The sequence below is a fragment of the Aulostomus chinensis genome, chromosome 2, assembly GCF_037954235.1.
Source record: "Aulostomus chinensis isolate RoL2024-O1b breed Wild chromosome 2, RoL_Achi_v1.0, whole genome shotgun sequence".
NCBI classification, from domain to species: Eukaryota; Metazoa; Chordata; class Actinopteri; order Syngnathiformes; family Aulostomidae; genus Aulostomus; species Aulostomus chinensis.
This window is the reverse complement of record NC_141321.1, coordinates 2,915,010-2,928,564: the sequence shown is the minus strand read 5'-3', so window position 1 is coordinate 2,928,564 and position 13,555 is coordinate 2,915,010. Positions and strand designations below refer to the sequence as shown.

Genomic DNA, 13,555 nt, shown 5'->3' with positions numbered 1-13,555 from the left:
AAAGACTTGGCCTCCTGTATATCTAGAAATATTCCCTGAAAAATGATGACACTGAAATGTGGTTTAAGTTCCCATGAATCTACATCAATGGGAGATTCAGTTGCTGCAGGTAGTGTCAAGTGTCGAGGTACAGCAGCTGAAACACCCAACAGTTGCCAAACCATTTACACCAGTATCCTCTCTCCAGTGTTAACTGAGTCCTGGCCCCTCATGTTACTGTCATAGATTTCTGATGCTTTGGTGAAATATTGTGTGACATTCTACTTCATATACTAATCTACCATTTATTTGGAGCTGAGCCCGGAGGTACTCCAGGGCGAAGACCCTATTATGTTTGCTCGTTTGATACATCTTTCCTTTTGTCATTTTTCACCTGGCATTATTGGCGCTATAATTTAGTTACATCCATGACCAAACTAGTGTTTCTGTTCATTTGTTTCTTAGAACATGGCCTCAACTGCAGAGCCTTTTCCCTGCCATTTTGATTAATTGAGCTGCTCTCCAGCTTTGACAGACAGTCAACCTCACAGAGTATTTATGTATGTGTATTTTGAAGGTATCAATGATGCTAATTTGCTCTGCTCAGGAAAACACATTCAATAAGAACAGTTGAAATGTATCATGTTTACGCAACTCATTTCTGAGCAATTCTAGGTGATACCAGTGTGTGGTGAATCTGGTATGGCACACTTGTAGGGTTCAACCTAACGCAGAGTGCAAGAGATTTAAGAAGTAAATACAAACAAGTTTTTGCATCAGGCCCAATCATAGTATTTATAAATGCTTATGCAATAATGGAAAAGGTGAATAGTCTGAACATCGTCCTATTTTACAATTGATAAAACATGTTTTGTGTTCATACTAAGGCCCAACTGATGTGGAATTTTCGGGCTAATGCCAATTTCAGTGTTAGAAAATGAAAATTTCAATGACAGATGTATCAGCTGATAGCTATAACTAAGATTTAAATTGAAGGGCAACACCCACTGTCATCTCAGTAAACATAAAGAAGTCCACGCATTGCTGAAAATAAATGCACCACAACGGTTTTTGCATGGCTTTCGGTTAGGAGGTTTAGCAAGGTAGCTAATATTTAAGCTAGGTTATCCTAACTTTCTTTAGCTTGCTAACATACCATGTCACGCCCGACTGATAATGTCAGTGAAGCACAGACACAATGAGGCATGTCATGGGAAACTTACTAAGTTATATTTTTTATTTCACAAACTAGTTATTATAAACTTACCATTGAGGCAAACTGCCTGGATTTAGTCTAGTATACTCTACTGTCTTTTTAGTACCGTACACTACTGCACTCAACCTGGGGTTGTTGTGTAGCGTGACATGAGAGGAGTCAGAGCGCCTTCTACTGGTTATTCAAGGACATTATTTCTAAGAAAAACACCATATTTGCTGCATTTTATTACTGAAAATTACATGTTGAGTTTGGCGTCAGTTGGCCAACTTTTGGCCGATTACCGATTTTGCTCTAATGGTTACAATTGGCCAATTAAATCCACTGGCTGATTAATCGATCAGGCCCGAGATAACACCTGAACATTGCTGCTAAATGTTGTAGTTAAAAGTGTAACTCCAAAACATGGACATTTATCTGCTGTTATAAACTGCTCTGACTGAAAAAAATCATTCCCTCATGTTACTTATGTATGTATCATTAGATATTTTGGAAAACCAAAATGTTTATAAGTGCATAGCATCATCTGAGTTGCTCATAGAAACTCCAGAATTCATACATGATTGTTACTCACGACATATCTTATGGATTTTGGACGGAAATGGAGATAAACGCCTCTAAAAGTGTTATGTCAGTTGAAGCATGAGATAATAATGCCTTGACTTTGGTCGGGATCCGTAACAAACAATGATAGCTTCTGAAGTTTACAATTTGAAAATAGCATTAGATCATATTGCAAATTTGTTTATATTTCCATTTGATTGTGCAACCCTTGTGCATCGTTTAAACTGAATGTTTCACCATATCTCACCTGCTTCCACACAAATCACATTTCATACAGCTCTGCTTCATTGGTCAGTCCATGGTGAAAAACTTAGTTTAGTCTCTGCTTTTTTCCATTTTAAAAAGTGAGAAGACAGTTCAGTTGCTGAGTGCATGAAAAGGGACTATAACTATCCCCAAAAGTATGATTAATGAAACATGTAGGTACCAATTTTAACCCATGTGCAAACGTTTATGTATCACATTGTTCTGCAATTAGAAGGTTGTTTAAAACAATCACTAGCATAACATTCAAATAACACTTTATCAATCACTGCCCTGATACTGACTACACTTCTCCGTGACTTCACTTTAAGTCCGCCAGGGCTGAATGGACATTGTTTTATGTAGTTATTTTCAGTCACTAATTGTAGTGGAAAAAGCTCAGGGAAAGATTTGTGCAGATACCCGACCTGCCTTTTCTACTTCCGTCAGAATTCACAGTATTTTTTTTTCTTTCATACATGGTCAAGTTTATGCCTACTGCTGGTGTAGTTGTCAAAATAAGCCTTTGGATTAGAGGTGAAACATGAAGTCCATTTTTTCAAGCGATTTCTACTTCTTCCTCATCTTGGTAAGAAATTGTATGAATTAGTTTCAAAATGTGACAGCTTGATCCTCAGTAGTGGACACAATCCTGTCACCTCAATGGCAAGTGACAATGGAAGTGAAGGAACCAGCTTTCCCGCTGAAATTCCCTCGAGCAAGGCACCTAACCCCCAAATTACTCTCCATTCACGAAGCGTTGACTGCAATTGTCTTCCCACTAGGTGTGTGTGTGTGTGTTGATGCATGGGTGCATGCTGGGTAAGAATGCAGATGATTCTTCCCTGAGAGATTGAGTATCAAAAAACGATATATGGTGCTTTATGTGTGTGTGTGTGTGTGTGTGTGTGTGTGTGTGTGTGTGTGTGTGTGTGTGTGTGTGTGTGTGTGTGTGTGTGTGTGTGTGCTCGTGTGCATCAGGTACTTCCTCCATTTTACCTCAGCAGCAGTCAATCACAGGCCACTTACAGCCTCCACTGGAAACTGTTATACCATTACTAACCTTAGAGTAATGCTTTTAGGAATAAACCGCCATTCCTTTTCGTGTAGTGATTGTGAAGTGGAGGCTGTTGAGTGTGAGAGTAAGGAGATCCAGTCGCCTCACACAGCATGTTCTTTCCTGCTTTATGTCAAATCACATGAATTTTGGAGGGACCATGCCACGCGACCCTGGTGTAGCCGCAGTTTTGGTTCATAATTACAGGATAGATAAACTCAGATCCATCCATTGCTCCAACCAGCAGCCTAAAAATCATTAAAAGGACCAATTTTTTAACCTACAGCACCAGATGTGGGATGTTTCCTGTTTAAAGATCTGCATCATCATCATCATCATCATCGCCGTCATCATCATCATCAAAGAAAACTAGATGCCTGAAAGATTTGTTCATTTAGGCTGGGACCACTTTAAAAGGTGGGGATAGCAAAAACCAGACTGGTCCACACCATCTCTTTAGTTATTTAAAAGTGAACCACCCTATCAGGATGTGGCATGTCAGATATGTAATTTTATCATGACTTCAAATGCTGATGGTGCATACTTTATGTGTTGTGCTTCACAGGCAGCTGCAGCAGCAGCAGCAGGCAGAGCTGGAGGTGCACCAGAGAGATGGACTGACTGCCTACGATCTCTCCCAGGTAAAGACAAAATCAGCTCAAAACCCCCACAGGAAGACCAATTTCTCCCAATTAGATGTTGTGGACTGCGCAGAAAGCACCTTAAGTGTATGTTTTCATCCATGCCTAAGTGATACCATAGTAATTCATGTAGAATGGTGAATGAAGAGAAATCTGTAATCGTTTACTTTGTTGTAACACGCAATTTCATTGCACAACACATTTATTCGGGGAAACCAATAACCCCTCTCACATCGTAGCCTGTATTTATTAAGGATCCCAAAAAGGGTATTCCCTGAAATTAAATGAAATTGGCTTGTAATAACAGCTTTTTTATGTTCTTATTACATTTTAAGGCCCTTCTATTTCAAATGAAATAATATTTGCATGGAATTTGAGATAGTCACAGCTTGTACTCAGCAAATACACTGTAACAGCTTGTGTTTTTCTTTTGTGACATGAATCAGTCAAGACTTTTGCGCTGTGACCGCCTGCCTCCTCCCTCCTTTTCCCTTCCACCCTCAGGTCCCTGTGGCAAGTGTCAGCAGTGGAGTCCATGAAGCAGGGAAGAATATTGAGAAAACAGAAGCCCTGTTTTCCCAAGATAGAGACCCGCGCTTTGCTGAGATGTACACCAACATCTCTGGCTGTATGACATACATACAACAAAAACATTATCGATAATTCGTGACAGTTGACAGTTTAAATGTAGTCTCTGTAATTTCTGTAATTCTGAGTTGTGTGTGTGTGTGTGTGTGTGTGTGTGTGTGTGTGTGTTTGTGTGTGTGTGTGTGTGTGTGTGTGTGTGTGTGTGTGTGTGTGTGTGTGTGTGTGTGTGTGTGTGTGTGTGTGTGTGTGTGTGTGCGCGCGTGCGCGCATTTGTAGCCGGTGAGAAGAAGATGATGGTTCCATCCTCCACAGCAGGAGGACAGCAGCTCTACTCCCAGAGCTCTCCCTTTCAGCAGGGGCACTCTGGCAAAAGCTTCAGGTGCGTTACACTGTCACTGATGTGTGTCTGTGTATGTGATTCTCACCAGGTTACATTCATTTCCGACATTACAGAACCTTTGATGTGATAGCAGTGGGTCTTTAGAGAAATCTGATTGGTTCTCTTGTTTTGAGTTTTAATGTGTATGTTGGTATGTGTCCCTCCTCATGCACACAGTCCCTCAGTGATCCATGTCCCAAGTGTGAATGATATCCAGCCGTCAAGCTCATCCAATCAGAATCTTGCTCAGATCTCCAGACAGCTTAACCCAGGCCAGGTGGCCTGGTCAGGCAACCGGCCCCCCTTCTCTGGCCAGGTAAGAAACAACAACAACATCTCTCTCACACACACACACACACACACACACACACACACACACACACACACACACAGCATTAGTAATCTCAGTGGTTTTCATTATTGCAAAACAACATTTTTCCTTAATTCTCTACTTCAGTCTTCCATCTCTGTTGCTTGCTTGCAGATAGTCTTTTTTTGCAATGTTGGCATGTTCATCAGGTGTTCCTCGTTTTGTAGGGAGAGAAATCCGTAAACAAGTTCACTTTGTGGAACTTGCTGTCCTTCTGGAGACATGAGTGTGTGTTTTTCACATTCTTGCTAAGGGAATGTGCTGACCGTGTGTTCTTAAACAGGCTCATCTGTTTTCAACTTACACACACACACACACACTGGTGCACTTGTTGGGTATTTTCACTACACTGAATTTGTTGTTATCCAATAATAATCATGACAGTAACTAAAATCAGGAAAATGGCAAAAACATAGTTGTTGTCTTCACGACAGACATAAAAGGATGACATCACACAGGCTTCTATGTTTATGTAATAATTTATTTTACCAGGAAATTTTGAATTACCTCCGCCCTGAAAAGCCAGCATGTATGCATGCATGCATATGCAGCATGTGATTGTGAATTTCTCCTGGAGATTAATAAAGTATCTATCTATCTATCTATCTATCTATCTAATATGTGTAATCTCAAAAAACACACATATGCCATCCACAAAAATCATGTTTTTTCCTGAGAAAATGTGCGGACCTCACATGGAGGTAAGGTCAGGCACCTGTGTGTTATTTTTAAAGGTATTTGTTAATATCCTAATTCCCTTTCATTGGGCCTTGACTGGGTAGTGGCCCTAGTAGCCCTAAATGAAACTAAAGTGCTGTGGGCAGTGGCAGACAAAGTACACAACTTCAGTACTTGAGTCAGAAGTGCAGATTCTCCTGATCAAACATTACTCTGAGAGAAATTTTCTAATGTTTGCTAAAAAAAGACTTTCTAAAAAAATGTAAAATTTACTTTTCAGTTGCCCTCCCCTGATGGAACTTGGAGGGGAATAAGTTTTATTATCACATATATATCACACACACACACACTTTTTTTTTTTTTTTGGAATACATGATGAACATTTTAACACTGCAAATGAAGACCATCTTATATATAAAAGACAAAAGCAAATAAAACACAATATAACTTGATAAAATAAATAAATAATAAAACAGATAAAGTCAAGTAGAGGATACGTAAAGGTGCAATGGATAACATTTACACCTCCTGGCCAGCAAGTGTTTAACTCACTCTTGTTGCACTAATCTATTCTACTGGCCATATATTCTAATGGCCATATTACCTGCCGAGGGAGTTCAGTCATGTGATCTCCCTCTGTGTGTACATCCCTCCGACGGCGGACGCGGCCGCTGCACGTGAAAGGATCCACAGTGTTACTGCACGGCTGCAGACCCGACATCCTGAGGCCTTCATGATAATTTCTGGAGACTTCAATCATGTCACCCTGGACTCTACCCTGGCTGCTTTCCATCAGGTTGTCGACTGTCCCACAAGGAAGAACAGGACGATTGACCCACTGTATACCAATGTTAAGGAGGCATACAGAGTCACCGCCCTCCCCCCACTGGGCAAGTCGGACCACAACCTGGTGCACGCACAGCCCCAGTACACCCCCCTGGTCAAAAGACAGGCAGTCTCTACCCGCACCATCAGGAGATGGACTCCTGCAGCAGAGGAGGCCCTGAGAGACTGCTACAACACCACAGACTGGGTTGTACTGCTGGGTGCACATGATGAGGACATAGATGGGATGACTCACTGTCTCACAGACTACCTCAACTTCTGTGCAGACGTGGTTGCCCCCACCAAGACTGTTCGGAGTTATCCAAATAACAAACCATGGATAACACAGGAAGTCAAGGATGTCCTCAACAGGAAGAAGAAGGCCTTCAGGACAAAGGACAAGGAGGAGATGAGAGCAGCACAGAGGGAGGTGAAACGCTGCCTGAAGGAGGCAAAGGACTCCTACAGGAGGAAGGTGGAGCAAAAGCTCAAGGAGAACAACATGAGGGAGGTCTGGGAGGGCGTCAATACCATCACCGGCCACAAAGCCAGGACCAGCACGGAGGGGGGAGGGGTGGAGAGAGCGAATGACCTGAACAAGTTCTTCAACAGGTTCAGCCAGTCCACCTCAGACCACCCTCCAATGCCCCCCTCCCCCTCTGCAACAGCTGAGCAGCCTCCTCCCTACTCCATGGCCCACCACCACCCCCCCCTCCACAGCAACAGAGCAGCCCCCCTCCACCCCTCCCTCCACCAACCCCCCCTTCTCACAATCTCCACAACCCCCTCCTTGCTTCACAGCTGACCAGGTGAGAGGAGAACTGAGGAAGCTTCGGCCCCGAAAGGCAGCAGGACCAGACAGAGTGTGTCCCCGGCTCCTCAAGACCTGTGCTGCTGAACTTGGGGAGCCACTACAACGGGTCTTCAACCTGAGTCTGCAGCTCGGGAAAGTGCCCACCCTATGGAAGACGTCATGTATCGTTCCAGTTCCTAAAAAGAACCGGCCCAGTGAGCTGAACGACTTCCGACCGTTGGCACTAACTTCACACCTGATGAAGACTCTGGAGCGGCTCTTCCTCAACCTCCTCAGGCCTCAGGTGCAGCATGCTGAGGACCCTCTACAGTTTGCCTACCGGGGGAAGGTCGGTGTGGAGGACGCCGTCCTATACCTGCTACACTGAGCCCACTCGCATCTGGACAAGGGGAAAGGCACAGTGAGGATCCTCTTCCTGGATTTCTCAAGTGCCTTTAATCCGATCCAGCCCCCTGCACTACAGGACGAGCTCCTACAAATGCGAGTGGACCCCGGCCTGATTGCTTGGATCTCCAGTGACCTCACTGACAGGCCACAGTTCGTCAGGCTGAAGGACATCATGTCTGACACTGTGGTCAGCAGCATCGGTGCTCCGCAGGGGACTGTACTGTCCCCTATCCTCTTCACCCTGTACACCGCGGACTTCTGCTACAACTCTGAACTGTGTCACATCCAGAAGTTCGCAGATGACACCGCCATCGTGGGGTGTATCAGGGACAGTGAAGAGGAGGAGTACAGGTGCCTGGTGAGGAACTTTGTTGCCTGGTGCCACAACAACAGCCTGCACCTCAACACCTCCAAAACTAAGGAGCTGGTCATTGACTTTGGGAGGGACAGACCCAGTCCTAGACCAGTTCTGATAGGAACGGAGGAGGTTGAGGTCGTACAGACCTATAAATATCTTGGGCTGTGGCTGGACAACAGGTTGGACTGGACGAGGAACACGAGGCAGCTGTACAAGAAGGCTCAGAGCAGGATGTACTTCCTGAGGAGGCTGAGAGCCTTCAACATCTGCAGGAGGCTCCTGTGGATGTTCTATCAGTCTGTGGTCTTCAGCGTCCTGTCCTACGCTGTGGTGTGCTGGGGAGGGAGTGTGACGAAGGCAGATCTCTCCAGGCTGGAGAAGCTGATCAGGCGGGCCAGCTCAGTGGTTGGGATGAAGCTGGACCCTCTGGCAACAGTAGCAGAGAGGAGAACTTTGGACAAACTGCTGGACATCCTGGATAATGTCAGCCACCGTCTGCACACTATCACCACCAGCCAGAGAAGCCTGTTCAGCCAGAGGCTGCTCCTCCCCAAGTGCAGGACCAACAGACTGAAGAACTCCTTCATCCCCCGAGCCATCAAACTGTTAAACTCCTCACTGGAGGGGGGGAGGGCCAACAGAAGGACTGGAGGAGAGGGCTGAGCACCATTAACTTAACCCGATAACAACCGGACACTCAAGTGCAATATAAGAGACTGTATATTATTATTATTATTATTATTATTATAATTCTTGTTACTACTGCTGCTACTATTATTATTATTATGATTATTATAACTATTGTTATATTTTTTATTATATCATCATCATTATTAGATTATATCATCATCATTATTATTGTTATAATTATTATTATTGTTATAATAACAATTAAGAACAATTAATATTATGATTACTCCTGTCACTATGCACATATACATAACCATCCAGGTACACACAGGCACACACACATGTATTTGTATATATATATATATATGTATATATATATATATATATATATATATATATATATATATATATATATATATATATATATATGTATAGTCTTTGTTTTCTCTTCTTTGCTATTTTTCGCTAAGGTTTCATTTATAGTCTATTCTATGGTAACAGTGCTGTGAATGTATGTTGAGGAGAGTGCAATTTCCCTGGCGGGACGTCCAAAAGGGATTAATAAAGTAGTCTGTCTGTCTGTCTGTCTTGCACTAATCCATTCTACTGGTTGCCAGCTTGAGACACATTTGGTCACAGTTGGAATAGTGGTAATAAGACAGATAATTATGTGGTCAATCTCATAACCATACATTTTGTGATGGTGTCACACAGCTATTATAACAACATGAACCCGTCAGAGGCTAAAGTTGGTAACTTGTGCACTTGCCACTATGGCGGAGAGTGGCGACCTCAGCATGGCTTCTTAGCCCCTTTTCATCTTTCAGCTTTGACTACCGTATAAATATATAGAAATGTTGCATATGATGTTTCTAGATCAGAAATAAGTTTAGAATAATAAGAATAAGAAAAAGTTATTTATAAAAAATCTTGACATGTATTCTAAATCTAACTGTGAGCTAGTGTAGAGATGCTAAACTTGGGGTTATGTGGTCTCTTTTTTAAGTTTTGGTTAGAAGTCTGATATTTGCATTTTGAACTTGTTAGAATGAGTTTAGGGTGGCAAGGTGTTGCGGTGGTTAGCACTGTCGCCTCACAGCAAGAAGGTTCTGTCTATATGTGTTGGCACTGTGATGGACTGGCGACCCGTCGAGGTTGAACCCCACTTCTTGCCCGAAGGTTGCTGGGATAGGTTTCAGCCCTTCTGTGACCCTTAACAGGATAAGCGGTAGAAAATGGATGGATGGATGGATGGATGGAGGTTAAAAAAAAGCATTAGTCTTGTGCTACTCACATTCTGGACCTGTTGACTGACCACCAGACAGAAGTTGCTGTTTTTCCAATTTGATTCTCTAAAGAGAAAAAAGAAAGAAAGAAGGGTACATGAAAATAAGGTACAATTAAATAAAACATAAAATACCTTTCTATAGAAATGTTTTCCTGATTTATTTTATATCTCTGTTCTCCAGGCCAGTAAAGCCCAGTCCAGTCCCTTTGGTATTGGCGCTGGCCACAGCTACCAGGCTGACCCAGCTTCCTACAGTCCCCTGTCATCCCCAGCCACTTCCTCCCCCAGTGGCAATGGCTACTCAGGACTAGCAAACCGGAGCACAGCTTTTGGTGAGTTCTTTTCTATATTCTATCTTAATGGTTGAGTCTGGAGGTCTTACCTGTATAGTGGTTGTGAAAGTCATAATGTCAGAAGTATGGTAACTGAAGCATGTCATAGTAACATAAATGCAACAGAGGTTCTGTGTAGTATTTGATCAAAAGTAACTTGGGGTATTTCTATCATCATGAGTTAAAATTGTCCTGTGACTTTTACAGGGTTCATAGGGCTATGAAAAAACTTGAAAAGAATGTTGAATTTGAAAATGGCAATTTCTCGGCCTGGAGAATAGTAGGGTTTTTTTCCTACCTGAAGTATGTGCCCTTGTTTATCAATGTTTATCAAAGTAAACTAGAAGATGCAATTCTTGAAGAAACTGCAGTATGGGAGTTAGAATGCTTGAAAGGCTGAAGCCATGCTGCAATGCTTTTGAAAAGATGAATATGTCAATATATTGTGAAGTATTTGACCAAATGAAGGTTTGTTTAATAAATGAAGCCAAACAGCAATGCTGAAATATTTTGAATAAATGAACATCTGTTTAATCAACAACTGAAGCCAAACTGCAATGCTGGCTTGAAAAGTTTAATATTTGAAATATTCTATCACATATTTGGAACAAATAAAGTTTTTTTGTTTGTTTGGGGTTTTTTTTACATTTGCATTTGGGGGTTTGGATGGAATTTCTCACTGAGAAAATGATTACTTGGACTTGTTAATAGGGCAGCACGGTGGTGCAGTGGTTAGCATTGTCACGTCACACCGGCGACCCTTAACAGGATAAGCATCAGAAAATGGATGGATGGATGGATGGACTTGTTAATAACATGTGAAACAACTGTTTAACTTGATTGCTGATCACAATCATTTTTAAATTTTACCAAGTTAGCATGATGTTGACATGCTAGCAGTGGCAGCTAGTTTGCTGATAGCTATCATTTATAAATTTTAGCAAGTTAGCATTATGCTAACATGTTAGCATGTTAATGGCAGCATTTAGCCAAATGCTAGCATCACTTTAAAAGTACTGCAAGATGGCGTTTGGGTTGTTAATGCTGTTAGCATTTGAGCATTGTATTGTAAGATGTCAGTTGTTTCTTTTAGAGGGCTCAATCATTATTGAGCATCCCATTAATCATTACAAATGGGATGCTGGATTGGCATGGAAATTTCTTTAAAGAATTACTGAGATATCATGATAGCATTGTCATATAACATACTGTGGCTAAGGGTTAAAACATGCATGTGTGCCTGTGTTCAATTCCTCTGAGAGGACACAGGGAGACAGTGTGACTGGACTCTGGAAGAGGAAAATACACAGCCTTTGAGTGGACTCTGCTGATGATATGTGTGGCAACTGTTGCATTGCTATGGTTACTTGTGCCAAATCAGCTCTGTCTGCCAGTTTGCAGCCATAATGACTTAGTGCTTTTCATGTCTCACAGCAATCCAATGGGATGCTCACTCGAACACTGGCGTCTGTCATCTAAACCCTCACTCTAATCGTTAAACTTTTGGTGCCAGTCTGACTAAGGGACCTTCCTTAAAGACCCATTCCAATTCTCCTTTTTAGCTAACTAAACCAACAGAAAGTGCGCTTAAGAGGCAGGTGAGCTGGCCTTGCAAACCTTGTTAGCATGAGATTGAAATGAAGGAGGAAACATGAGAGAGGTTTTAATGACCCACTCTAATCCTCCTTTTTAGCTATTTTAAAGCATTCTCTGTGGTCTTTAAAATTGTGATTATGAAGTTTTTAGCCAAAATATCAAAACCTGTGCCATTTTCCAGGACTCCGCTTCTGCAGAGCACCAGTAGCTCATTACCAATTTGGCTCTGAGTTATACAGGCAGAGACAGCGCTGACCAGTGTCCTCCCTAGCACGACACAGTGGGGGATACCCCACACATCTGGAGTAATTTTGTGCTCTCCGGGAAGTTCAAACCTGGTGGCGGTCTCTCTGGCAAGATGCTGGGGTGGACAGGATGTCTTGGTCTCATTTCGGGGCGGTCAGCGATTGGGCAGAGGACGAGTGGTCGCCTGACACGTCCTTCCCAGCTAATAGGGGCGAACCCATGGTGGTGGAGAAACCGTATGCCCGGAACGCCGGCTGTACTGGACAACCTGAGCCGGCGGGGTCCCTCCAATGGTAGGTCACCTGGTTTTCTGCCTGAGCCTGCCTTTCAGGGTCTGGCATTGGTTCACAGCGATTTGAATGCAGAAATACTCAGAAATGCAATTTTGAGCTTAGTTTTCTCAAGATATGTCCTCTAGCATCAGAATATGCCGCATGCTCACGTGAATAACATAAAAAACATGATTTTCATCAGAGTGGTTCTTCAACCCAGTGGTGCAAGTTATTTACTTATACTTGACCCAGGATGCCCAAACTCGGGCAAAGTAAAGACAAACCAGTGTTGCCAACTCCTCAGTAGAGTCAATATTTATGCAAATTATGTAAATGAGTTAATGATGTCTTCTAGTGACTTTTAGGAAGGCCAATTAACTAATTTGCATAACATACAATTTGCATAAGGGGTGGCATGATTCAGAGGTAGAGTGGCCGTCCAGCAACCAAAGGGTCGCTGGTTCGATCCTCACTTCCTCCATGACCATGTCTAAGTATCCTTGAGCAAAATACTGAGCCCCTAATTGCTCCTGATGGCTCTGCAATGGACTGGCAACCCCTCCGAGGGTGAGCCCCGCCTCTAGCCCTATGTCAGCTGGGATAGACTCCAGCCCCACATAACCCTTGATGGATAAGCAGTATAGAAAATGGATGGATGGCTTTGAAGTCACACTTTGAAAAAAAGTATAAATCACATGAATATTCTGTATTTATGTGAAATTATCTAAAGGTTTGTGAACATTTAAAGGATAGAGACTGGAACCGTCACCTTGTCGTGGTGGAGGAGTTTGAGTGCCCTAGTGACCCTAGGAGCTATGCTGTCGGGGGCATTTCACCCCTGGTAGGGTCACCCAAGGCGAAGGGCCAGACAAAGAACGGTTCAATAGACCCTCAATGGAAGAAACAGCAAGGAGTTTGGTTACCCAGCCCGGACGGGCACTGGTGCCCTGCTCTGGAGCCAGGCCTGGGGTGGGGGCTCGATGGCGAGCGCCTGGTGGCCGGGCCTTGGTTCATGGGGCCCAGCCGGGCCTAGCCTGAAAGGGAGACATAAACTCGTTTTCCCATGGACCCATCACCCGTGGGAGGAACCAG

The 13,555-nt window shown here is 43.2% G+C and overlaps 1 protein-coding gene across 2 annotated transcripts in view; it reads left to right on the top strand.

Moving 5' to 3' along the window:
- Positions 1-13,555, top strand: part of arnt2 (aryl-hydrocarbon receptor nuclear translocator 2) — a 152,492-nt gene that overhangs the window by 134,658 nt on the left and 4,279 nt on the right. For both annotated transcript variants that reach the window (XM_086223068.1, XM_086223060.1), the window contains 5 exons: positions 3,625-3,700; positions 4,205-4,328; positions 4,565-4,667; positions 4,845-4,983; positions 10,199-10,349. In XM_086223068.1, coding sequence (XP_086079194.1) covers positions 3,625-3,700; positions 4,205-4,328; positions 4,565-4,667; positions 4,845-4,983; positions 10,199-10,349 — 593 coding nt within the window. The remainder of the gene's footprint in view (positions 1-3,624; positions 3,701-4,204; positions 4,329-4,564; positions 4,668-4,844; positions 4,984-10,198; positions 10,350-13,555) is intronic.